The following is a 27,433-nucleotide window of genomic DNA, read 5'->3' on the forward strand; positions in this document are numbered from 1 at the left end:
GTTCATGCCTGTAATCCTACCACTTTGGGAGGCTGAGGTGGGTGGATCACCTGAGGTCAGGAGTGTGAGAACAGCCTAGCCAACATTGTGAAAATCCATCTCTATTAAAAATACAAAAATTAGCTGTGTGTGGTGGCACACACCTGTAATCCCAGCTACTCAGGCAGGAGAATTGCCTGAACTCAGGCAGTGGAGGTTGCAGTGAGCCAAGATTGTGCCACTATACTCTAGCCTGAGTGACAGAGTGAGACTGCATCTCAAAAAAAGAAAAAAAAAAAAGCTTTCCTTTTTGTGTGCTGGGATCACTTTATTTTATTTTATTTATTTATTTATTTATTTAAATTTTTTTGAGATGAGGGTCTCACTATGTTGACCAGACTGGTCTTGAACTCCTGGCCTCAAGTGATCCTCCCATCGTTGTGGCCTCCCAAAGTGCTGGGATTACAGGCATGAGCCACCATGCCCAGCAACTTGAGTTAATATTTAATTTTGGGTAAAGGAGAAAGAAAGCAATGGCTGAGCTATACAGCCTGTCTCAGTCTGTGCTTGGTTTGAGATCAGTAGTCAGCCTGCAATCTTAGACTGATTAATTAACCTCTTACTGCCTCAATAAAATGATAATCCAGTCATCCTTTATAATCTTAGCAATTTCAGGAGGGTAAAAGGTAAAAAAAAAATACAAAAAAGTTCTAGAAGTGTCAGGGAAAATTATGTTGATAATGGTCATAAGAAACTTCCTTCAAGTTTACCTTTTTGAATTTAAGATGTGATCTATAACCAATCAGCCATATTTCAGGCTAACAGTGTATTTGCTTTTAAATGTTTTGACTTATATTTTTTGTTTTGTGGTGGCCTGATTGGTAAAGACTGCAGAATTCCTTCTTAGTAGTGAAGAAATAGAAACCAAAGATGAAAAAGAAATGGATAAAGAAAATAATGATGGCAGTAGTGAAATTGGCAAGGCAGTTGGCTTCCTCTCTGTTCCCAAGTCTCTCTCATCAGATTCTACTTTACTTCTATTTAAGGACAGCTCTTCCAAGATGGGGTAAGTGATTCTTTCTAAGAAAACTTAAAATTGCCTTGGATTTGCCCCTCCTGTAAAAACTAGGAACAGATACTGAACCAATTTACTTTCTTATTTTGCAGTTACTTTCCTACTGAAGAAAAATCAGAAACAGATGAAAACTCAGGCAAGCAGCCTAGCAAACTGGGTAAGTAGTGATTCTTGTGCAGAACTTAACATTTCTTTTGTCCTCAGCTTTGATATTTAAGGACTGCAGTACGGTAAGTTTCCATGTTTTTAAATCTGGTCACTTCCCAGTTTCATATGTAGCTATGAAAATGGTTTTATGAATTAGAATATTTTTCTTGGTCTATTTTTTGCAGTTTATTTATAGTAGACCATGGTACATAATGTCCTTAGTGAATGTGTGTTGATTGAGTGAGCAATGAAATATTTCTGTATGTAGATCAAAGGAAGACATATAATTGATTGGATAATGAAGAGTGTGATCATAGGCATTACAAAGGATAAGAGAAAGAAGAGAACTTTCGGCAGACGCCTGTAATCCCAGCACTTTGGGAGGCCGAGGCAGGCGGATCATGAGGTCAGGAGATCGAGACCAGCCTGGCTAACATGGTGAAACCCTGTCTCTACTAAAAATATAAAAAATTAGCCAGGTGTGGGGGCACGTGCCTGTAGTCCCAGCTACTTGGGAGGCTGAGGCAGGAGAATCGCTTGAACCCAGGAGGCGGAGGTTGCAGTGAGCCGAATTTGCGCCACTGCACTCCAGCTGGGGTGACAGAGCGAGACTGTCTCAAAAAAAAAAAAAAAAAAAAAAAAGAACTTTCAAGTGTCACTTAGCTCAGAGTAATGCCCTGATTATGTAATGCTATCTTAGTACTGTAATTTACCTTTAACTTAATGTTTTGGAACATATAACTTGAGGGGTTTGCCTATGAATTTTATCTGACAGTTTCATCCTCAACTCTTTTTCCTAAACAAATCCACCTTATTTCTGTAATCATGTGCTTAAAAGGTGTTTCTCTTTCTTTAGATGAGGATGATTCATGTTCATTGCTAACAAAGGAGAGCAGCCACAATAGCAGCTTTGAGCTGATTGGCTCCACGATTCCATCCTATCAGCCTTGCAACAGACAAACAGGCCGTGGGACCAGTTTTTTCCCTACAGCAGGAGGATTCAGATCTCCTTCCCCTGGGCTATTTCGAGCCAGTTTGGTCAGCTCAGCTTCTAAGGTAAGATGGTAATGGTTTTTCTAATCTCCTCCTCTCTTTGCTTCCCACATTGCTAAATAAAGTTTGTCCCAGCCAACCAACTCCCACCACGTTGGTACTGAGCTTATGTGTGTTCAGTTTAAAAAATCCACCCTCTTTGTGTATTAAAAACAAGCTTCATCCAGTATTCTTACTTTCTTGGAGGTATTTTTCTTTATGCTTCTCATGGCTGTGTATTGTCTTCCTCAACTACAATTTCCTGAGAGTAGCTTAAATATTGCAAATAGCAACTTCTGTTGTTGTCATGACAATGAATGACATTTGTAAAATGTTTTGTTATTGTTTGTTTTTGTTTGGGTGCCAGAGTTCAGGGAAACTGTCTGAGCCTTCACTTCCCATAGAGGATTCCCAGGATCTGTATAACGCCTCCCCAGAGCCTAAGACACTTTTCCTAGGAGCAGGAGACTTCCAGTTCTGTTTAGAAGATGACACTCAGAGCCAACTGTTGGATGCAGATGGGTAGGTAGTTTTGTGTTTCTGTGGGCGGGAATGGTGCTGGGTACTGCTTAATTTTGTTTAAAAATAAGTGAGCTTCTGTCACTCCATCTGTGCTTTCTCTTCTGAGAAAGAGAAGGTGTACAGACCATTAGTATTACATTCTATAAGTTTGAACAAAGTCTGTCCAGAAAATAAACATAAATAGCTCTTGCTAACATTCTGGTCCTTCAATTTCTGTCTTATTTGAAATGCATAGATCTTGTATTGTAAGGTCATCAAATTTCCCTGTATCCATCCTGCTATGTTATTATTGTTGGGTAAGGTTGAGAATTCACAGACTGGTGGCACATTACAGGACATAATGCCAAGCCCTGCTCTAGCATCATCTGAAGCTAAAAGTTATCCTTTACACTTTACCTTCTGAGTAACATTTTATTCTTTCACAAAACTTTTCCCTCCCTCTTTAGATTAACACAAGCCTAAAGTTTGAATCTTTTGCTTTCTGGTTTGAGATTCAGCTTTTAACTGGTGTAGGAAATGAATTCAGAGGTTTTTCACCCCCTACTTTGCCATTTCTCTGAGGAATTTTTTTTTTTAAATTTTTTAAGGCAGAGTCTTGCTCTGTTGCCCAGGCTGGAGTGCAGTGGCGTGATCTCGGCTCACTGCAAGCTCCGCCTCCCAGGTTCACGCCATTCTCCTGCCTCAGCCTCCCGAGTAGCTGGGACTACAGGTGCCCACCACCGCGCCTGGCTAATTTTTTGTATTTTTAGTAGAGACGGGGTTTCACAGTGTTAGCCAGGATGGTCTTGATCTCCTGACCTCATGATCCGCCTGCCTCGGCCTCCCAAAGTGTTGGGATTACAGGCGTGAGCCACCACGCCTGGCCCTCTCTGAGGAATTTTTTACACTATTCGTTGTGCTCATTGGCTCTTAGGTTCTTAAATGTTAGAAACCACAGGAATCAGTACCAAGCTTTGAAGCCTCGATTGCCATTGGCCAGTATGGATGAGAATGCCATGGATGCTAACATGGATGAGCTGTTGGATTTGTGTACTGGAAAGTTTACATCTCAGTCTGAAAAACATCTACCCAGGAAGAGTGACAAGAAAGAGAACATGGAGGAACTTCTGAACCTTTGTTCAGGAAAATTCACTTCTCAGGGTAAATATCCAACTGAGAGTATCAGGCTTACCACACCCAAGTATCAGTGTCCTTGAAAAGAATTCCCTGGGTGGGTGGGGTGGCTCATGCCTGTAATCCTAGAACTTTGGGAGGCTAAGTTGGATGGATCGCTTGAGCTCAGAAGTTTGAGACCAGCCTGGGCAACATGGCAAATCCCCATCTCTATGAGAAAAAAAAAAAAAAACAAAGCCAGGCATAGTGGCACGTGCCTGTGGTCCTAGCTACTTGGGAGGCTGAGGTGGGAGGATCTCTTGAGCCTGGGAGGTGAAGGTTGCAGTGAGCTGAGATCACACCAGTGCACTCCAGCCTGGGTGGCAGAGACCCTGCATAAAAATAGAAAAAAAGAAAAGAAAAGAAGCCCCTTACCCTCAGGTGAAAGGTTCACAGAAAACAGGGCTGTGATGGAATCTGTGTACAAAGTGAATTCACTGCTTGGTGCCCTGACATTTAGAACTCTTTACTTTCTTAGAGTGATAAAGTATCAACTTAAGACTACTTTAGGCCGGGCGCAGTGGCTCACGCCTGCAATCCCAGCACTTTGGGAGGCCAAGGCGGGGGATTTCCTGAGCTCAGGAGTTTGCCACCAGCCTGGGCAGCACAGTGAAACCCCGTCTCTACTAAAATACAAAAAATTATCTGGGCATGGTGGCCCGCGCCTGTAATCCCAGCTACTTGGGAGGCTGAGACAGAACTGCTTGAACCCCGGAGGTAGAGGTTGCAGTGAGCTGAGATTGTGCCACTGCACTCCAGCCTGGGCAACAGAGAGAGACTGTCTCAAAAAAAAAAGTCTCGAAAAAAAAAAGACTGATTTAGCTTTGCCCATATGATACATCATTTATGATTAATGTATGTACAAAGTTTAGAACAGTGTCTGATGTATAATAAATTTCATATAAATGTTAACTTACTTCCTGTTCCCTGCCCCCAATGCACACAACTGCTAGATCGAACATAAGCTCCATGAGACCTGGGATAGTGGTTTCTTCATTACTGTATCCCTGGTGGCCTGGCACATATGGCACATAGTAAGCACTAAATAAGGATTTGTTGAATGAATAGATGGTAGACTCTTCTTGGCAAGCTTACCTTAGAACTGTATCGAGCTGGCATGACTTTAGATGGCTGGGAAAAGAGTATAAAGCTATCATTCCTTGGTGACACATCTTTTCCTTGTTGTGATGTAGATGCCTCCACTCCAGCCTCATCAGAGTTAAGTAAACAGGAGAAGGAGAGCAGCATGGGTGATCCAATGGAAGAAGCACTTGCTCTTTGCTCAGGCTCTTTTCCCACAGACAAGTAAGTCTCAGATTGCTGGGAATTTGGGAAGGCCTGGCCTTTTGATAAAATCAAAATAACTGATCATCTTAAGGGCTTTGCACCTTTTCTGAGAATTTTTCAGTGGATTTGAGTCTCATATATGCCTAGTAAGCAAATTATAATGCTTTGGTGGAGAACAGGGTAAAAAAAGGCAAGAATATGAAAGACATTTAATGTCATTAATAGGGAAATGCCAATCAAAACCACAGTGAGACACCCATTAAGATGACTTTTATCAGAAAAACCCAAAAAGTGTTAGTGAGAATGTGGAGAAATTGGAAACCTTGTGTACTATTGGTGAGAATGTAAAATAGTGCAGCTGCCAGGGAAAGTATGATGGCTCCTCAAAAATTAAAAATAGAAGCCAGGCATGGTGGATCATCTGAGGTCAGGAGTTCGAGACCAGCCTGACCAACATGGTGAAACCCCATCTCTACTAAATACAAAAAATTAGCTGGGCATGGTGGCGCATGCCTGTAATCCCAGCTACTTGGGAGGCTGAGGCAGGAGAATTGCTTGAACCCGGGAGGCGGAGGTTGTAGTGAGCCGAGATCATGCTGTTGTACTCCAACCTGGGCAAAAAGAGCAAAACTCTGTCTCAAAAAAAAAATAAATAAATAAAATAAAAATAGAATGACCATATGATCCAGCAATTTCACTTCTTAGTCTGTACCCCAAAAAAGTGAAAGCAGGACTTGAACGGATATTTGCACCCCTATGTTCAAAGCAGCATTATTTACAGTAAGTAGTCAAAACATGAAAGTGACCTATGTTTATTGGCAGATGAATGGGTAAACAAAATGCGGTATATATATGCAAAGGAATATTCAACTTAAAATGGAAATTCTGGCTGGGCATGGTGGCTCACACCTGTAATCCCAACACTTTGGGAGGCTGAGGTGGGTGCATCACTTGAGCTCAGGAGTTTGAGACCAGCCTGAATAATATGGCAAAACCCCATCCCTATAAAAAAATACTAAAATTAGCTAGGCGTGTGCTGGTAGTACCAGCTATTCAGGGGGCTGAGGTGGGAGAATTGCTTGAGCCTGGGAGGTCGATGCTGCATTGAGCCATGATTGTGCCACTGCACTCTGGGCATCAGAGCGAGACCCTGTCTCAAAAAAAAGTTCTGACACTTGCTACAACATGGATGAACCTTAGGATGTTATGCTAAAAGAAATAAGCCAGTCACCAAAAGACAAATACTGTATGAGTCCACTTACATGAGGTACTTAGAGTAGTCAAATGCATAGAGACAGAAGGTAGAATGGTGGTTGCCAGAGACTGAGGTTATGAGGAAATGGAAAGTGTAATGGGTATAGAGTTTTAGTTTTGCAAGCTGAAAAGAGTTCTGGAGATTGCTTAACAATATGAATGTACTTAACACTACTGAACTATAGAAAGATCATTAAAAAGGCAAATTTTATATTATGTGTATTTTACCACAATTGAAAATTTAAAAAATTTTCTTCCTGTTTATTGAAGAGATTATTGGTGATAATAAAAGTTTTAAATTTGGCTGGGCGAGGTGGTTCATACCTATAATCCCAGTACTTCGGGAGCCCAAGGCGAGCAGATTGCTTGAGCCCAGGAATTCAAGATGAACCTGGGCAACATGGTGAAATCTGTCTCTACAAAAAATGCAAAAATTAGCTGAGCATGGTGGCTTGTACCTCTAGTCCCAGCTACTCAGGAGGCTGATGTGGGAGGATCACTTGAGCCCTGGAGGTGGAGGTTACAGTGAGCTGAGATGGTGCCACTGTACTCCAGGTGGTGTTAGAGACCAAGACTGTCTCAGAGAAAAAAAAAAAAATTAACACACACAAAATTTTTTTTTAATTCCTAACTTGGCTGACTACTTGTAGTTTGCTTTCAACAACTTATTTATTGATTCATTGATTTACATTTTAGGGAAGAGGAAAACGAGGAGGAGGAATTTGGAGACTTTCGGCTTGTTTCAAATGATAATGAATTTGATAGTGATGAGGTGAGTATGAAGGGAACAAAGTAATCATAACTGAGCTCCATGTATTGCTGCCCTCAAGTGTTTTTTTCTCCTCAGTTCTTGAGAATTCTAAGTTTGGCATCTTATCAGAAACAATTTCCTAGAATGAGGTGTTTGGGCAGATGTTTATAAATCCTTTCTTCGTTGAGGACACATTTTATTCTGCTTAATTTGGATATGATGCTGATTTTGTAGGATGAACACAGTGACTCTGGTAATGATCTGGCACTGGAAGACCATGAAGATGATGATGAAGAACTCCTGAAGCGATCTGAGAAGTTGAAAAGGCAAATGTACGTGTTATTAATATGTCCATTCCTTCACGTGTATTTAAAATTTGGTCACTAGGCCAGGCAAGGTGGCTTGGCGCCTGTAATCCCAGCACTTTGGGAGGCTGAGGCAGGCGGATCACCTGAGGTCAGGAGTTCAAGACCAGCCTGGTCTTGGTGACACAGGTCAAGAGATCGAGACCATCCTGACCAACATGGTGAAACCCTGTCTCTACTAAAAAATATAAAAATTAGCCAGATGTGATGGCGGGTGCCTGTAGTCCCAGCTACTCGGGAAGCTGAGGCAGGGAGAATCGCTTGAACCCAGGAGGTGGAGGTTGCAGTGAGCTGAGATCGCACCACTGCATTTCAGCCTGGGTGACGGAGCGAGGCTATCTCAAAAAAAAAAAAAAAAAAAAAGTTGATCACTTAATATGTCCTGTGTGCTAATAACTGTGCTTTACAGGCATTAACATATTATCTTATGCTAGGTGCAGTGGCTCACGCCTGTAGTCCCAGCACTTTGGGAGGCCAAGGCAGGCATATTACTTGAGGTCAGGAGTTTGAGACCAGCGTGACCAACATGGTGAAACCCTCTACTAAAAATACAAAATACAAAATAAAATACAAAAATTAGCCAGGCATGGTTCCGGGCACCTGTAGTGCCAGCTACTTGGGAGGCTGAGGCAGGAGAATTGCTTGAATCCGGGAGGTGGAGGTTGCAGTGAGCCAAGATTGCCCCATTGCACTCCAGGCTAGGTGATAGAGCAAGACTCCATCTCAAAAAAAAAAAAATTATCTTATGAGTGGGTACTATTATTCTCCTCATTTTACAGTTGAAGGAAGTGAGTCTCGGAAAGATCAAATTTACCCAAGATCACATAGCTAGAAGATAGCAGAGCCTGGATTCAACTTAGATTAGGTGAAATCTCCCCTAACAGTCAAGTTAATAGTTTGCCACTTTTTAACTTAAATCCTCCTGCCTCAGCTTCCCAAGTAGCTGGGACTACAGGCATGTGCCACCACACCTGGCTAATTCTTTTTATTTTTTGTAGAGATGGGGCCTTGCTTTGTTCCCAGGCTGGTCTTAAACTCTTGGCCTCAAGTGATCCTCCTGCCTCTGCTTCCCAAAGTCTGGGATTACAGGCATGAGCCATCAGGCTCAGCTTTTTTTTTTTTTTTTTTTTTTTTTTTTTTTTTTTTTGAGACGGAGTCTCGCTCTGTCGCCAGGCTGGAGAGCAGTGGCATGATCTCAGCTCACTGCAACTTCCGCCTCCCGGGTTCAAGCGATTCTCCTGCTTCAGCCTCCCGAGTAGCTGGGTCTATAGGCACGTGCCACCACACCCAGCTAATTTTTGTATATTTAGTAGAGACGGGGTTTCACCATGTTGGTCAGGATGGTCTCGATCTCTTGACCTCACGATCCACCCGCCTTGGCCTTCCAACATGCTGGGATTATAGACGTGAGCCACCCCACCCGGCCGGCCCAGCTTATTTTTTTGATATGTTGTTCTGGTCATGAAAATAAAATATTTATTTTAGGATATTTAAAAGCATACAAACCGGGTGCAGTGGCCCACGCCTATAAGCTCAGCACTTTGGGAAGCTGAGGCGGGTGAATCACCTGAGGTCAGGAGTTCGAGACCAGCCTGGCCAACATGGTGAGACCCCATCTCTACTAAAAATACAAAATTAGCCAAGCGTGATGGCCAGTGTCTGTAATCCCAGCTACTCAGGAGGCAAAGCTGGAGAATCTCTTGAACCGGGAGGTAGAGGGTGCAGTGAGCTGAGATTGTGCCATTGCATTCCAGCCTGGGCGATGAGAGAAACTCCATTCCCCCCACCCCCGCAAAAAAAGAATACAGAAAGATATAAATAAAAACTTATCCATGTCCACCATCCAGGATGTAAATGAAAGTTAGTTAGTTCCTCTTAATCTTTTTTATGCATATATTTTTATAGAGTTGAGATCTGTACAATCTTTCTATATGTATAATTTTGCATCTTTTTTTTCCTACTTAGCATATCCAGAAACATTTTCCTATGATGTTAAAAAAAAAAGTTTTATAAAGACAATTCGAATAGGTATTTAATATTATATTGTATGTGAATGATTTGGAATTCACATATAGGACATCATATTGATCCCTATTAGATTTATATGGTTGCTTTTATCCCATCATTTCATTCTATTAAGATTCACTTTGGGTTCTAATTTGTCACCTGTCAAATTAACTCTCATACAGCTTTAGGTTATCCATAGATTTTTCTAAGGTAGTGGTTCTTATCTGCAGAGCTCTTCGTTCAAATAAAATCTTTTAAAGAATGACAGATAAAAGTTGAACTGTTCAAAGATAGCAAGTGGGAAGTTTGGGAAACTTAGTGACTAGTGGCCCCTGAAGGAATTTTCCAGGAACCCTAGTATTTAGAACAACTTAGCTTTAAGAAAATACAGTAGCTTAGCTGGGCGTGGTGGGCCTGTAATCCCAGCATTTTGGGAGGCTGAGATGGACAGATCACCTGAGGTCAGGAGTTCAAGACCACCCTGGCCAACATGGTGAAACCCTATCTCTACTTAAAAAACAAAAATTATCCAGGCATGGTGGCACGCACCTGTTATCCCAGCTACTTGGGAGGTTGAGGTATGAGAATCGCTTGAACCCAGGAGGTGGAGGTTGCAGTGAGCCGAGATGCCGTCTCTGCACTCCAGCCTGGGCGACAGAGCAATACTTCATCTCAAAAAAAAAATAAAAGAAAGAAAATACAGTATAGGTCTTTGATAAAAATCAGTTTTCAGAAAGCCACCAAACTTCTGCCATTTTGGACCACATGGGACCAAGATGACTTTGAATCCAGGGTGACACCAGATTTATTCTCAGGGGGAGCTGAAGTCAGAAGAAGTAACTAGTAGTCATTTTGATTACCAGGAGCTCTGAGCCTTAGTCTTCCTTCTGATGTGGGGGTCAAGATTTGTTAGGCTGTAAGAAGATCCCAGTTTATTACCTTTCTACACCTCACCATCTCTAGTTTGTCTCTTAAAGCTGGTGTGCTCAAATGCAAAATGAAATAGTTTGAACCTTCCAGCAGGTATTCTAATACATGTAGAAGAGATTAAGAGTTTCCTGGCTTTCAGATCACCCAATCTAAGTTGAATCCAGGCTCTGCTACCTTCTAGCTATGTGACCTTGGGTAAATGTAATCTTTCTGAGGCTCAATTCCCTCAACTGTAAAATGAAGAGAATAATAGTACCCATTCCTAAGATAATATGTTAATGCCTGTAAAGCACAGTTATTAGCACACAAGACATATTAAATGATCAACTTTTAAATACAGATGCTCCACATCTTACAATGGGGCTATATCCTGATCAATCCATCATAAGTTGAAAATGCACTTTCATCTTATCCAGATATAACTCCATCGTAAATTGAGAAGCATACTAAGTGCATATCATATTCATGTCATCGTAAAGTTGAAAAATCATTAAGTCAAACCATGACAAGTAGACTATTACCAAAAAAATTTAAATATTATCAAATGTATTATGTTTATTACTATTAGAAGTGACTCTGTGTTCTGCTTTTCTCTGCTTCCATATTCTGTGAGTATATTCATTGTCGTATTTTCTAATCCTCAAAATTGCTTTCTAGGAGGTTGAGGAAATACCTGGAGGATGAGGCAGAAGTGTCAGGAAGTGATGTGGGAAGCGAAGATGAGTATGATGGGGAAGAAATTGATGAATATGAAGAGGACGTAATTGATGAAGTACTTCCTTCTGATGAGGAACTGCAGAGTCAAATCAAGAAAATACACATGTCAGTATCCCAACAAGCCCTTCTGAGTAATAGGGTACATCTTAAGACAAGCCCTATAACCAGCCAGAATGGTCCTTGTTTTGAACACCTTATTTCTCCTGTTGCAGGAAAGCGATGTTGGATGATGATAAGCGACAGCTACGTTTATACCAAGAGAGGTACCTTGCTGATGGGGATCTGCACAGCGATGGTCCTGGGCGAATGAGGAAGTTTCGATGGAAAAACATAGGTATCTTGGTTGTTGTCTTTAAAAGCAATCAGTTACGAGCCGAGCGTGGTGGCTTACGCCTGTAATCCCAACACTTTGGGAGGCAGAGGCGGGCGGATCACAAGGTCAGGAGTTCAAGACCAGCCTGAACAAAATGGTGAAACCCCATCCCTACTAAAAGTTCAAAAATTAGCCGGCTGTGATGGCACGCGCCTGTAATCCCAGCTACTCAGGAGACTGAGGCAGGAGAATTGCGTGAACCCAGGAGACGGAGGTTGCAGTGAGCAGAGATCACGCCATTGCACTCCAGCCTGGGCGACAGAGCGAGACTCCATCTCAAAAAAAAAAAAAAAGCAAACAGTTACAATGCACATTTGTCCAGTTTCAGATGGCAAATGGCAAGCAAAACTGTAACAGGCTACGTGAAGACCTAGTTGTAACTGTTTTCTGTTAGTGGATGGGAAAAGTTTACATCATTATATAGTAAATGATAAGGGTTTATTTTTTGTCTGTCCAAGCACCCTCTCCTATGAGGACTGCCGAATGCTGATTACCTTCACTCTTTGTTTAGATGATGCTTCCCAGATGGACTTGTTCCACAGAGACTCTGATGATGATCAGACTGAAGAACAGCTTGATGAGTCAGAAGCCAGGTGGAGGAAGGAGCGAATTGAACGAGAACAGTGGCTTCGGGACATGGTAAGAGTTCACATACTGACCCTAGTTTATGAGACTCTCCCTTAGTTTGTCATGATAGTTTCAAAATCTTAGGCAACATATTGCTATCTCTTTTAATCCTTGAGCTATCTTTTGTGTTTTGAGAAGGCTATACCGTGGACAGTTCTCTTTGTGTTTGTCTAAGATTTTTTTTTTTTTTGTCTAAAGCAGCAAAGGCTGCAAAAAGGAAAACAGATACCCCAGGAACTCTAGTTTCACAATCCAGGCCATGCTAACTATTTAGGAAGGCTATAGACTTTTAATGCTGTATATTTTTTTTTTTTTTTTTTTTTTCAGGCACAGCAGGGGAAAATTACAGCTGAAGAAGAAGAAGAAATTGGGGAGGACAGTCAGTTTATGATACTGGCCAAGAAAGTTACAGCCAAAGCACTGCAGAAGAATGGTGAGCTCTTGTTTCTCCTTAGGGTCTAGCCCCCTGGATTGTTAGTGGTAGAGCTTTGGAGGTGACTCTAACCTTCAGGAGCTGTTGCAGCTTAATCATAAGCTTGTGTCTAATACTGTCTTAAAGAGCCTTCACAGAGGTGGTGGGAGACAGTGTACTTAGATCTTAGACTATTGGGCAGTAGAGACTGTATTCGTGAGTATATGTGGCTGATTTTACTTTATGTTCTAAGGCTCAGAGTAGTTAATTCTGGCTTTCTCTATTTAGTTGCCCAGGATTGTATACCTAAGTGTTAGAGGTGGGATTTGAATCCAGGAATATTTAACTCCAGAAATGAAGCTCTTCACTATTCCATACACTGACCACTTCTGTTTTTCTTAAATGATTACTGTTCAACTTAGTTGTGTCTCTTCTTGGAGCCAATTATTATAGTTTCAAAGTCACCATTATATAGAGCAGAGTTCCCATCGCTTTAGCATATTGATTAGTTACAAGATTTCTTAGCTTGTTTAGATTTAAAAGTAATTCTAATCAGCTTTTCCCAGAATAGGCCTCTCTGTCTTTTCTTTCCAGCCAGTCGCCCTATGGTTATTCAGGAATCAAAGTCTTTGCTCAGAAATCCTTTTGAAGCCATCAGACCAGGAAGTGCTCAACAGGTTGGTTGGGAACCTTGTTAATCTGACATCATAGTCTACAGGTTATAAAGGCCCAGGTCCAGCTTAGAGAATAGTCTCTGTCATTAGAGGAAGGAGGTGGCTGCAGGGAAAAAGTTAATGTCAAAGGAGTCTGCTATTTGTTTTCTGTTTGAATAGGGTAGGAATATGTACCCTCAATATCTAGGGGGAAGCAGGGAGGGAAGGACTTTTCATTCTTTAATTGGCACTTGGGATTTGATACCAGATGACTCTTCTTTCCTCAGGTGAAGACAGGCTCACTGCTAAACCAGCCGAAAGCTGTGCTTCAGAAACTGGCTGCTCTCTCTGACCGTAACCCCAGTGCTCCTCGAAATTCAAGAAACTTTGTCTTTCATACACTTTCTCCTGTCAAGGCTGAGGCGGCAAAGGAATCGTCTAAGTCTCAGGTATGGAATTTGAGAACTAATATGGTGGCTTCCCAAACCAAAATTTATTTATTTATTTTAATTTAAAAACAAAAATTCTGGCTTAACCTCTTTATGCTACAATGTTGAAATCTTGCACTCCCCAATAAGGTACAAGAGAATTGCTACCCCAGTAGGTAATCAACTTTTAAACTTGCCTAGAAAGTTTTTCTTTCTTTCTTTTTTTCTGTTGTTAATCATCCACAATTTATGAGTTGCTTGAGAGCTAACTGAAGGTAAGTACTTGTATGAAGGTCTTAAGCTGGCCCTGACTCCCTCTCTGCTCTCTAGGTAAAGAGAAGGGGTCCATCTTTCATGACTTCTCCTTCACCTAAGCGCCTCAAAACAGATGATAGCACTTCAGGATTGACGCGAAGCATCTTCAAATATTTGGAGAGCTAACACCATCAAAGGTGCCAAAATCTACATTGAGACTGCTTTGAGAAGTTTCTAGCACTGAAAGTTGGAATTGACACTCCAGCCAATGATCCTTCCTTCTCTCATAATCAATGCAATAAGATTGCAGACAGAAATTCCAGTTATTTCTACTGCACTGCTCTGGACATCTCTTTTCCTAGTATTATTCCCTGGATTGGCCACTGATTTCAATTCTGCAGTATTTACAACATCAACAACTCATGGAATACTTGGGCGAGGTTTCCTTTTTTTTTTTTTTTTTTTTTTTTTTTAAGATGGAGTCTCACTCTGTTGCCAAGGTTGGAGTGATCTCGGCTCACCGCAATCTCCACCTCCCAGGTTCAAGCGATTCTCCTCCCTCAGCCTCCCGAGTAGCTGGGATTACAGGCATGTGCCAATACGCCCAGCTAATTTTTGTATTTTTAGTAGAGACGGGGTTTCACCATATTGGCCAGGCTGGTCTTGAACTCCTGACCTCAAATGATCCACGCGTCTCGGCCCCACAAAGTGCTAGGATTACATGCATGAGTCACCGCACCTGGCCTTGGGTTAGGTTTCACTTCCTCCATTAAACATTTGACATTTTATCGTAGCAGCTTTCTGGGTTAATGTCTCTTTGTGATAGAAGTGGTTCGAAGAGGAAGAGTAGGGAAAAGTGTGACATTACAGATTAAACAGTGAAAAGCAGTACCATAATGACTCCTTTACACCCATGAGATACGTACCATGATGACCGGGGTTCGGTGAAAGAAAGATTTCTTTTTTTGAGACAGTCTCACTTTGTTGCCCAGTCTGGAGTGCAGTGGCGCAATCTCGGCTCACGGCAACCTCTGCCTCCCGGGTTCAAATGATTCTCCTGTCTCAGCCTCCCAAGTAGCTGGGACTACAGGTGCATGCCACCACACCTGGCTAATTTTTGTATTTTTAGTGGAGACAGGGATTCACCATGTTGGCCAGGCTGGTCTCGATCTCCTGACCTCAAGTGATCCAGCTGCCTCAGCCTCCCAAAGTGCTGAGATTACAGGCATGAGCCACTGTGCCCAGCCAAAAGAACGATTTCTTAGATGGAGGACCTAGGAACCAATAGATGGGCTGCTGTATTACTCTTACCCCTTTCATTTTCCTGTATGCTTCTTCCCAAGGCAGCATCAAATTTTGAATTAATTTTTGCTGCTTAATAAGGACTTAAACTGGTACCCAAGTCAGAAAGACTGTGCCTCTAATTTTCTGGAGCTTGGGGATGAAGATAAAGTGTTACACCCAGTGTTTGTCCACCACAGTCTATGGGGCAGAGAGATCCTTCCTGGGACTGAATTCTCAATTTGAAGCACTGTTGTTCAAAGATCTCCCTTCTGAGTCTGACAAGAAGAAACATAACCATTATTTATTGCATTCTCCTGGCTTACATACGTTGCCCTCACTAATCAATGGACATTTCAGTATTTCATTACTAATTTTGAGAGAAGACCACCATGGAATTTAATAAAAATATTATTGAAGAGAATTGCCATCATTCTCCATTTTCCCTGAACTACCACAAGCTTCTCAGAATTTTAGACAAATGTTTTTCCCCTCAGAACTGAGCATCAATGCTGCTTTGGAAAAACATTCCATGTGAATACTGTGGTTTCAGTGTCAGGACCTGGACTTGGGCAGTTGGAAGAGAGTGTGCCAGTTTTTTATTGGGAGATGGGAACACCAATTTAATTGATGCAATTAGGTTGTAGGTTTTCTACAGTTTTTCTTTTCTTTTCTTTTTCTTTTTTTTTTTTTTTTTTTTTTGAGACGTAGGCTGGCTCTGTCACCTAGGCTGGAATACAATGGCACGATCTCAGCTCACTGCAACCTCCGCCTCCCAGGTTCAAGCAATTCTGCCTTGGCCTCCCAAATAGCAGGGATTACAGGCGCCCGCCACCACGTCCAGCTAATTTTTTGTATTTTTATTAGAGATGGGGTTTCGCCATGTTGGCCAGGCTGGTCTTGAACTCCTGACCTGAGGTGATCTGCCTGTCTCGGCCTCCCAAAGTGCTGGGATTACAGGCGTGAGCCACCACACCCGGCCAGTTTTCTACAGTTTTCTATACTCAAGATGTTGACTTTGACAATACTTATGTTTGTATACTTGTAATCTTTTAATGGGGAAAATGTGTATAAAGATGTTTTAATATGTATGTAGTTTTTCAATAAATCTTAATGCCTTGAAGGGAAGATTTGCTGTCCAGCTTGAATGCTCATTCTTAGGTCAGTGCCTGTCTAACCTTGAGGAGCATTTCATTTTCAGGTTATCTCCATCCCAGGGAAACCCTCTGGGTCTAAAGTGAGAGGCTGCTGCAATTGTCCCCTCACTGGCTTCTCAGTCCTAGTGAATTGATCAAGTTAACTTACCAAGTGGTTTGGGTTCAGCTCAGGTGAAGAGGATAATTGAGTTTACATAAATGGTACCTTCTATTATAGCTCTTTGTTTAAAAAATTTATTTTTTAGAGACAGTCTCATTCTGTTGCCCAGGTTAGAGCACAGTGGCACAATCATAGCTCACTGTACCCTTGAACTCCTGGGCTTTAGCATCCTCCTTCCTCAACCTTTGGAACAGCTGGGCCACATTACAGGCACATGCCACCATGCCCAGCTAATTATTTTATTTTAGTAAAGACAGGGTCTTGCTGTGTTGCCCCAGCTGATCTTGAGCTCCTGGCCTCAAGTAATCCTCCCACCTTGGCCTCCCAAAATGCTGGGGTCACAGGCACAGCCACCATGTCCAGCCTATTACAGCTTTGATTGGCCTTTCTCTTTAGCTAAGTTTGTATGTACTTCATTTTATCCATGGGTTCAAGATATGTGTTTTTACCTCTTTCTTTGAACTCTCTAAACAGTTCCCAAGGCAAGGTAGCCCTTGCTGGGCAAAAGAGAACTGAGCAGGAAGGCTAGATATTTCTTCCCTCTTGTTTCCCTACATGTCTTTTGGGGAGAGATAGAAAAGACAATTGGAATTGACAACTGAGGATAAGAAAATTCAGCCAGGTCTGGTGGCTCACGCCAGCACTTTAGGAGACTGAGGCGGGTGCATTGCTTGAACTCAGGAGTTCGAGACCAGCCTGGGAAACATGGTGAAATCCCAACTCTAAAAAAAAGAAAAAAGAAAATTAGTGCCTGAGAAATCCAGGGAGAAAATGGTTTCTGGGCTGGGCACGGTGGCTCATGCCTGTAATCTCAGCACTTTGGGAGGCTGAGGCAGCTGGATCACCTGAGGTCAGGAGTTGGAGACCAGACTGACCAACAAGGTGAAACCCCGTCTCTACTAAAAATACAAAAATTAGCCAGGCGTGGTGGTGGCAGGCGCCTGTAGTCCCAGCTACTTGGGAGGCTGAGACAAGAGAATTCCTTGAACCTGGGAGGCAGAGGTTGCAGTGAGCCGAGATTGCGCCACTGCTCTCCAGCATGGGCGACAGAGTGAGACTCCCTTTCAAAAAAAAAAAAAAAGAAAGAAAGAAAACGGTTTCTGATTGAGGCTCCTGGGAGAAAGCACTCTTTGGAGAAAGAAAACTTGAGTCAAACTCTGGGTTACTTTTCCTTATGCCAGGATGGCTGCTATAAAGTAAGCTAAGCCTTGATCTTGGTAACAGGATTGACATGGACAGTTTCGATCTGACCCATATGCCCTTTGCCCAAAGCACTAAGCCAGCAGCATTAGCTATGTTTTAATGAAATTGAAGCCCCAGGATCTGCCACTATGGCTCCAAGGAGGACTCAGCTCCACTAGCTTGGAAATTACATATTTGGAGGGATGAGAGCCCATGAGTGTGGGAGATAGGGTAGGCTCAGTGTCAGTGTTTTTGTTTCTTCCTTGTTCCATACACTTGAGTAGGGATACATGGTATTAACCTCTTTAAACAGGTCTCTAATTTCATCTCATTAATTCACAGTTGCACAGCCATACTAGGGTCTCTTCCATAAACCATAAGACTTTATTCACCAAAGCTCTAGAGACAAGGTGCTCAGATCTCTGTGGCATCCCTCATTTTCTCAACTGCTTCTCTACAAACTTCTCCTCACTTTAAGAGTTTCTAATGCTCAGGCTGGAAGACTTTTTAGGGGGTGTTTTTGCTTTTTATCTCCTAGGGTTATGTCTAATCACTCTTGGGGCATCCTGTCCTGGGATTTGTGCTCCTAAGGATAGAGGAGAGTATTTCTGGGAGGAGTGTTCCCATGATACTATTTGATTATGTCATCCTTGAGATGGTATTGTATCTTCTACCCTTATATCCTACTCATCGCCTGGCACACAGCTTGGAATGTAGTGGTGCCTACCACAGTTTGAATAAATAACACTGCACCTTTCAGAGCCTCTGTTTATAAAATGAGGATACTAAGTCATGGCTGTCTCAGAGTTGCTGGGGGGCTTCAGTTGGAAAATGTATGTCAGTACATTATGTCAAGTGCCACTCTGTAAGCATAAGAAATTGCCAGTAGCTCCCAGAAAAAAGAAATTCACCTCCTTTGAGAATGAAAGAAATTACCAGTATCACAATTATATCATATATTGTAGGCTACTTCTGAAAGACCCATTGTTTCTCAAATATCTCAAACTTAACATGAAAATGTGATTTTCTCTAAAAACCCGCTCTTCCTCCTGTATTTGCCATTTCAGTAAAAGTACCTCCATATATCCAGTCACTCAGACTGGAAATCTGAAGAGCATTCTTGACCCCTTCCTTAATCCTGTAATCAGACAATCTCCAAGTTCTGTTATTTCTACTTCCAAATTGCATCTTGAATCAGCTCATTTCTTCCAGCTCTATGGCCAGTGCCCTGGTCCAAGATTCCACAATTTCTTTCTAGGGTCCTACCGTAGCCTCCTGACCTCCCCACTTCTGTTTTTGCTTCCCTTTCATCCAATCTGCACAGCAGCCAGAGGTGACCTTTATGTAAATATAATTTGGAGGATGACACTTCCCTACTTAAAATCTTTTAATGTCTTCCGCTGCACTCAAAGTTCAAACTTCTCATGGCCGATGCATGACATAGCTCCGCCTCCCAGCCTCCTGTCTACTCTTCTTTCTCATGACATGCAGCCTCAGGAGCATCTAAAGTGTCCTCTTTTCCTGGAATGCCCTCCCCTACACCCTCCTTCTTTGTCTGACTAATGCATAATTCTCAAGGCGTTAGCTTAAGCCTAATTTCCTCAGAGAAGCCTTCTCTGACCATTAACACCCCTTTTTTCTTTTTTTTTTTTGAGACGGTCTCGCCCTGTTGCCCAGGCTGGAATGCAGTGGTACGATCTCGGCTCACTGCAACCTCTGCCTCCTGGGTTCAGGCGATTCTCCTGCCCCAGCCTCCCAAGTAGCTGGGATTACAGGCGCACGCCACTACACCCAGCTAATTTTTGTATTTTTAGCAGAGACGGGGTTTCACTGTGTTGGTCAGGCTGATCTCGAACTCTTGACCTCGTGATCTGCCCGCCTTGGCCTTCCAAAGTGCTGGGATTACAGGCGTGAGCCACCAAGTCCAGCCTAACACCCCTTTCTTAATTAGGTTACCTTTGTATAAGTTTCCTATTCTTTTTTTTTTTTTTTTTTTTTGAGATGGATTCTCGCTCTGTCGCCCCGGCTGGAGTGAGTGCAGTAGCACGATCTCGGCTCACTGCAACCTTTGTCTCCCCCATTCAAGCAATTCTGCCTCAGCTTCCCAAGGGGCTGGGGTTACAGGCACACACCACTACACCCGGCTAATTTTTGTATTTTTGATAGAGACGGGGAAGGTGTTAGCCGAAGCCTAACTTCTTCAGAGAAGCCTTCTCTGACCATTACCACCCCTTTCTTAATTAGGTTACCTCTGTTTAAGTTTCCTAGTCCTTTTTTTTTTTTTTTTTTTAATATGGATTCTCACTCTGTCACCCAGGCTGGAGTGCAGTGATGTGATCTTGGCTCACTGCAACCTCGGCCTCCCGGGCAATCAAAATTCTCCTGCCTCAGCTTCCCAAGTAGCTGGGGTTACAGGTGCACACCACCACATCTGGCTAATTTTTGTGTTTTTAGTGCCCAGCTAATTTTTGTATTTTTAGTAGAAACGGGGTTTCACCATGTTGGCCAGGCTGATCTCGAACTCCTGACCTCAAGTGATCCAGCTACCTCGGGCTCCCAAAGTGCTGGGATTATAGGCATGAGCCACTGCACCCAGCCTTAAGTTACCTGTTCTTTTGGGTCTATCATCATGATGTGTTACCTTAATGTTTGTTGAGGCTTGCTTTCCCTACTAGACTGTAAGTGCTGTGAAAACAGACCATATCTGTTTTGTTGAAAAATGTATGCTTTGGGTAGCACCATGCCTGGCACATAAAATAATTCAATGAATTTTTTGAGCAGTGAGTGATGGGAGGCCTGGAAGAGCTAATGGTGAAAAGCACAGAGCTGAATTATATACAGAGGAGCTTTCTAGTGTAGGACAGAATAGAGGTGGAGAGCTTTAGTCCTTGCTCTTTCTGCGGCTTGTTAGCATCATGACTTTGGGTAAGTCAGTCTCTTAACTTTTTTCCTCAACTGGAAAATGGGGCTTATGTGAAATGACTTGGTTTAGCTCACAGGGTATGGTTAGGATCAAAGGTACAAATTAATGTGAAGTGAATGTGCATGTTTAAGAGGCTGCACTAATGCAGGCTAACCCACTGCTGAGGAATGGGTAGAGCTGAGTGGGAAGGAGAAGCCAAGCCCCAACAAAGCTCCGTAGTCCACCACTGGTGGCTAGCTATGTGCTGAGACTTGTTATAGCAGTAGAAATGGAGGCCTGTGTGTATGCCTGGATTCTCTAGTGAACTGGGGAGATAGACATGGCTTGTGTATGGCTGGTGTCACCTCAGATTTTACCTTTTGAGACTAAGGTGCCTGGTTTCTGTCCCCAGTAGTTTTATTGTCTTGGTCTGTACCATCCACATCCTTCCCATCCCCTCTTTTTGTCCTCTCTCCTCTCACCTTAAAGGTTTTTCATTTTCAGTTTATTGATTTAGTTCTTCCCTGTGGTGGGATTCATAATGGGAAAAGGGAGTTTGAAGTAGCTACAGCCTAAGGGTGATTGGAAGGAGTTGGGCTGGACACCTGAGTTCCTTCCGTTCATTTTAGAGAGAACCATAGTCTGCAGTATTCTTGGTGGCTGGTGGGCTAGATGTAGGGCTGAAGAGGCAGCTCCCAGCTCCAGGCTGGAGAATTATTGCCTAGTCCAAGGGGTAAAATGCTGGGGCAGGGTTGGGAGTGAGCCGTGGTTTGGGTTTTTCGGCCCTCATCTCTTTTTCTCAGAGGCTGAGGGAAGGAAAAAGGCTGACTGCCCACCCTTCTGTTTGTTTGTCTTGTCTAATTTAACTTATGTTATTTATCAAAAAGACAGGTTATTTGGAAAACCAGATGGACCTAGGCAAAAATCATCTGGGTTTTCCAAACGTGAAAAATTAGGTTCTGGGGGCCCAGGAGGAAAGGCGTGTGTGTGTGTGTGTGTGTGTGTGTGTGTGTGTGTGTGTGTGTGTGTGTGTGTGTGTGTGTGTGTGTGTGTGTGTGTGTGTGTGTGTGTGTGTGTGTGTGTGTGTGTGTGTGTGTGTGTGTGTGTGTGTGTGTGTGTGTGTGTGTGTGTGTGTGTATGGTTGAGGGGAGGGTGAGGTTGAGTGAATGTCTCTGTAGTTAGACCCAGAAATTGTTCCATGACTTCCAAGCATACTCCCTCCTTCATTTTCCTTCAAGTTCCTTATGATTAGAATCTAAATGAGAAAATTAAAATCTTCATGTTGGTTGCTGGATGTCTTAATTGACCAAGGATTAGAACCCATCAGGGCTATAGAAGAACAGCAGCTGACAGTTTTCTCTATCTTTCCAGCCCTCAGTCCCTTACACAGAGTGGGCAGGTTAGTGAGAGATGCAGGGTACTGAGAGTTTTCTGAAGCATAAACCTGGGCCTCTTGTCCCTTCAATGTTATTGTCCCAAAACAGTTGCAGCAAATATGGAGGTTAGACATTAGGGAAGAACTTATCATCTCAACTTTCTGATGATCAGATGGCTAAAAGAACACTGAGGATCCAGGGCTGTCTCTCCATTGACTATCCAGGGAAGGAGCTAGCCAGTTTCCTTTTGGGCAATGGTGGCTTGCTTTGTAGCTACAACCAGGAATTTGTAAAGTTTGTGGTTTTGGGCCAGGCATGGTGGCACATGCCTGTAATCCCAGCACTTTAGGAGGTTGAGGTGGGGGGGATTGCTTGAACTCAGGTTTGAGACCAGCCTGGGCAAAATGGCAAAACCCCATCTCTACAAAAAATACAAAAATTAGCTGTGCATTGTGGTGTGCACCTGTGGTTCCAACTACTTGGGAGGCTGAGGTAAGAAAATCACTTGAGTCTGGAGGTTGTGGCTGCAGTGAGCCAAAACTGCAGCATTGCATTCCAGTCTGGGTGACAGAGTGAGACTGCCTCAAAAGGAAAAAAAAAAAAAAAGCTTGTGGTTTTTTTACCTTGGGCAGCAACATTTTTAGGAAGGAATTAAAGCAGGAGGCTATTGAGGCATAGCTCTTGGCTGCCATAGAGGAAATGTTCTCACTGAAAGCAGAAAGCAAGCTATCCCGTTCATACGCATATGCACACACACAGAAGACAGCCTTTCTGGCCTGAGAAATCTTTGGTGGCAGCAATAGCACTTGTCCCATTGTGAGTGGCATTTTTTTCAAAGTGTCATTGGAGTGTGAAAGCTACTTAATAACTTGATCTCATCTGAATAATCTGAGTTAATACTAGCTTCACAGTTGTGAGGATTAAATAAAAAAAAAATTGTCAAGTGTCTGCCTCAAGGCCTGGCACACAGTAAATCTCAACAAATGCTCATTGAATGAATGAATCCATGAACCTGAGCATTAAGGCCCCCCTCACCATTTCCAGGGATCAGTGCATAACAGCCCCAGTAACTGAGACTTGTAGACTGTCCCAACTGAGCCTGCAGCCTGAGGCATGATCTAAACCTGCTGTTCCTTTGACAAATATTTGATGAGTTATGATGTGGAGGGTGGACCCTTCCATGAAGGCCTTGTTGGCTCAGCTGTTGGAAGTACTATGCAGACAGCCTTTCAGGGTGGGAATTGCCTCAGAGAGCACCTTGCCCAAGGTCAAGGGTAGCCCACATTCAATGGCAATAGGTGTATAAAGGCCTGGCCTTCTTAGCTTATTTTGGGTCAACTCTGAAGGGCCATTCTAGCTTCAGAGCTCCCTGTGGGGTTGGCTGAGGCTGTCACAGGCTTGTCTTGTAGATCAGCTTCTTCCTCTGCCCACTCCTGCTCATTCTCATTCTTCCACAGCTGTTGATCCCAAAGGAGGTTCTTAATAAACATCTGGCGCATTAAACAGTCTGAGAATTGGCTTCCCGGGAAATCCAAGCTATGAATGCACTAGTCCTGGTGGCCAAGCCTTTAGAACAACAAAGAACGGAGACTCCTTTGCAATGGATTTCCAGCGTTGGAGGTGTGGTTACTGTCTCTTTATGCCCACCAGAGGGCAGCAGCATCCTAGCCACCTGCCCTTCTGAGGCTCCAGGAGTGGGCTTGCAGCCTTTTCCCAGGCAACTTCACGCCCCACACCAGTATTGGGCAGGATCACCTCCCTTAGGGTGTCCACCCTCCTGACTAAAACAACAAAACTTTCTTAAACTGTCCAGGCCTTAGTTTTGTTAGTCTCAAGCTCCTGCACCACCATCACTGAAGTCCAATCAGTCTTCCTACTGTGCCCCTTCCCCTGCTCCCCGGCCGGCAAGCTCCGTGCCTGGGATCCCCCACCTCTCACACTTACCACCCACAATAGATTTGTTTTCTGTGTGACAAGGTAATTACAAGCTTGGGGCCAGAAGGCCCAGGGGCCAGTCTGAGGATGGTCACTTCATTCTGGCTCTCCCTGTTCTGCTAATGGTATTGATTTTCAGTTTTATTTATTATGATGATGTGTGTGTGTGATCTGGCCCTGGTGACATGACATATGGAGGCAAGAGGGCGAGAGCAAATTTCTTTTTGTCACAATTTGACTTCTTGAAACCGCACCCCCACCACCACCACCCAGCATTGTTTATCTACAGGTTTTAGCATCTTTGCTTACCTGTCTTCATTCTGTCCCCTCATCCCCAAAGATTTCTAAGAGACTCTTCTGGGAATTGGAGCCAGATGGATGTGGCTACAAGAAGGAGGAAAGGGTCTGGGAAGAGGAGTGAGAGCAGCAAGCGCACTACCTTTTGTTAGCAGCCATTAACTCATCCAACAAACATTTACTACATTCCCATCACTTGTCAGTTACTTCCAGGCTAAGCTTCCCAACTCCCTGCTGGGGGCCATCCTGGAGACAGGTTTTGCTATGCGCCTTTTTTTTTTTTTTTTTTGTCTGCATCTGTTTCTATGGCTGTGAAATGGGTGTGTGAGGAAAACCTGGCCAGAAAGCTTTCAGAGAGAGTGAGATTGAGTTTGGGTGCGACCAACTCAAAGAACGATGCTTGCCTGAACTTAAGGCTACTTAAGGCCTCCCGTAATGTAGTCTACTTCCTTAAGAGGAAGAGGAAGGGCAAGCTTGAGGCAAAACATTACAAGTGGGAGGGGGCACTCTGAACTGCAATGATTGCCGTGGGAATCAGCTGAGGCTGAGGGCGATTTGTCGGGCCGTGTTTCCCCAGCCTGTCTTCTCTGTGTGTGCCAGGAGAATGAATAAATCATTGTTCAGGGGCGGGATGCAGCTGCCGAGCTCCTCCCCTCGGCACATGCCCCAACTCCAGCTCCTCCATTGAAGGCTGCTGGAGCAGAGCGGTTTATACACCCAGCTCCCTAAATCCTATTGAGGCCTCCCCCTCCGCACGAGCCACCGGCTCCAAGCCCATTCAGGCTGGGCCTTTGTGCTGGGGGTTAAGTGGTTACATGTGGGGGGCACCCAGAAAGGAACTGTCAGGCCTCGAAAGGCTGTGCTGATACAGTGCCCTCCTACTGATGAATGGGGTGGGTGGAGGAGAGGTGGGCGGCCGGAGGGTGGGGTGGGGGAGAGGGCATGGGGATTATGGAGCCCACAGAGGCAGCTGCTAGGAAGGGGGTGGAACAGGCACCCCCTTCTCTCTTTCCTCCTTCACTTCAGCTTCTCCGTCTAGCTTACTCCCTCTGTTGTGGGCACTGGATGATCAAGAGCCTTGGGACCTTGGATTTGGCTTTTCTGGTCTCCTGGTGACCGCTTGAGTGCACTGGAGAGAAAGAGTTTATATTACCTTTCATTCTTCCAGCAGCTCCGAAAAGACCTGTTTCTCCCTTTTCCCTTGGAAAGGGTGGGTAAGAAGGGGAACAGGGTCCGGGACAGGGGGAGGATTCATTTCCTAGGTTCATCTGGTGCAGTGGATTTGCAGCTGTGCCCTGCTGAACTTTAAAAGCTTCTCTGAAGTTCCCTCGGAGCCCTTAGGTGGAGGGTTTAGGGGAAGACAGATCTCAAACTGGATATACTGGAAAGATTTTGTTGAGGAAAAAGAAATGACTTCAAGGCTCTAAAAATGCTTTAAAACTTCTAATTGAATGTACCACCTTGTCATTTTACAGCTGGGAAAACAGCCAAAATGGAAGATAGGGGAATGGGCATATTTTACCTAAGGTAAACACATAGTAATTTCTTGACAGACTAAAGAGGCACTTTACCTTTAAGAAGCAGTAGAGAAATGGATGAACAAAACAAGTAGGTCACCAGCTTCCTAGGCCTTCCTTTCCCAAGATGAACCAATTCTGGGAAATAATGTTCGTTCTAATCTGCCTTAAAGGCTCTTTGGCATGTCAAAGGTCCTCTGGGGTTGTGCCTGGTGTTGGGAGCCCAAGTAACAATGTTCACCACTATGTTATTGAACAATTTTTAAGGCATATTATTTTATTTAGCCCAAAAAGGTTAAAATGATTTGATTTGCCTAAGTTCCCAAAGCCATGTGGGGAAGTTGACAGATGATGTGACCTCAGGAAGAGAGAAGAAAGCAGGTTAGCAACGTAGTTTGTAATCCAGGATTGTGCTTTGTTCTGATATGGAAACTCTAAGGGCTTCCTCAGTTATTTCCCTGCTGCCCCCAGGATGGAGCCCAAGCTCCCTGGGATGGTGTCAAGAACTTTCACAACTGGGCCAACTTTATCTTCTAGCCTCACCTTACCTCCATTTCCCACCGAGCTTCTAGCTTCACCTTACCTCCATTTCCTACCGAGCTCCAGCCACAATGGCCTATGGGGTGTTTCCTGAACTCACTCTGAAAATGCAGTCTCCTATGCCTTCTGTTGCTTTCTCTTGGTGAGCTCTTATTCATCCCTCAAGGCCTGGCTCAAATATCACCTTTGTGCTAGCTGGGTTTAGTGGCTAATACCTGTAATCCCAGAATGTTGGGAGGCCAAGGTGGGAGGATCACTTCAGGTCAGGAATTCAAGACCAGCCTGGGTAACATAGCAAGACTCCCATCTCTTTAAAAAAAAAAAAAAAGTCACCTCTGTGAAGCCTTTCCTTACCCTTTTTTGGGCTTACTACTTTTGCCTCCTGGCTCTGTTGCAGGGCCCATTACATTGTTATAGCCCATTCTTCTGTCTATTCCTTTTTTTTTTTTTTTTTGAGACAGGGTCTGGCTCTGTCACCCAGGCTAGAGTGCAGTGGTGTGATCTTGGCTCACTGCAACCTCTGCCTCCCAAGTTCAAGCAGTTCTCGTGCCTCAGCCTCCCAAGTAGCTGGGATTACAGGCGTGTGCCACCATGCCCAGCTAATTTTTGTATTTTTAGTAGAGACGGGGTTTCACCATGTTGATCAGGCTGGTCTCAAACTCTTAGCCTCAAGTGATCTGTCTGCTTCGGCCTCCCAAAGTGCTGGAATTACAGGCATGAGCCAACACACCAGACCTTCTGTTTCCCTTTCTAAACAAGGAGCTCCCCAAGACCACGACCAGTTCTGATTCTGCTCTGAATTCCCAACACAGTACCTGGCACAAAGTAAGCACTCTGTAACTGTATGATACATGTAAATGAATGGGTGGGAAGGGACAAGGTCTCTGAAGCTGAAACACCTTGATCTTACCCACCCCTTTCTTCCTGAGAATACTGACATTGAGAAATTATCCACCTATGAATAACCCTTAGGCCTATCCTATTTCCTGGATGAGAAATTCCTCTCGTCTTCTCTGGTCTCTTTGCCTGACACCCCAGGCCCTGGGACCTGGATCTGGCTACTCACTGCTAGCCTCTCTTGGCTCTGACATCTGTCTGTTTGCCAAGAGGCTTACCCACT

General features: G+C 43.7%; 1 protein-coding gene across 4 annotated transcripts in view; it reads left to right on the top strand.

Annotated features, from left to right (window-relative positions):
• CLSPN (claspin) overlaps positions 1-27,433 on the top strand; it is a 50,697-nt gene that overhangs the window by 19,372 nt on the left and 3,892 nt on the right. For 2 of the 4 annotated variants that reach the window (XM_054537822.2, XM_054537823.1), the window contains exons 11-24: positions 867-1,045; positions 1,147-1,211; positions 2,058-2,257; positions 2,601-2,755; positions 3,669-3,895; positions 5,101-5,212; positions 7,145-7,220; positions 7,434-7,531; positions 11,159-11,323; positions 11,431-11,552; positions 12,103-12,230; positions 12,546-12,651; positions 13,225-13,307; positions 13,571-13,732. In XM_054537822.2, the coding sequence (XP_054393797.1) occupies positions 867-1,045; positions 1,147-1,211; positions 2,058-2,257; positions 2,601-2,755; positions 3,669-3,895; positions 5,101-5,212; positions 7,145-7,220; positions 7,434-7,531; positions 11,159-11,323; positions 11,431-11,552; positions 12,103-12,230; positions 12,546-12,651; positions 13,225-13,307; positions 13,571-13,732 (1,878 nt within the window). Of the gene's footprint in view, positions 1-866; positions 1,046-1,146; positions 1,212-2,057; positions 2,258-2,600; positions 2,756-3,668; positions 3,896-5,100; positions 5,213-7,144; positions 7,221-7,433; positions 7,532-11,158; positions 11,324-11,430; positions 11,553-12,102; positions 12,231-12,545; positions 12,652-13,224; positions 13,308-13,570; positions 13,733-14,041; positions 17,659-27,433 lie in introns of those variants that run through there. The other 2 variants (XM_024235477.2, XM_063713392.1) reach the window with 2 other exon arrangements.

Source organism: Pongo abelii, chromosome 1 (genome assembly GCF_028885655.2).
Source record: "Pongo abelii isolate AG06213 chromosome 1, NHGRI_mPonAbe1-v2.0_pri, whole genome shotgun sequence".
Lineage (NCBI taxonomy): Eukaryota > Metazoa > Chordata > Mammalia > Primates > Hominidae > Pongo > Pongo abelii.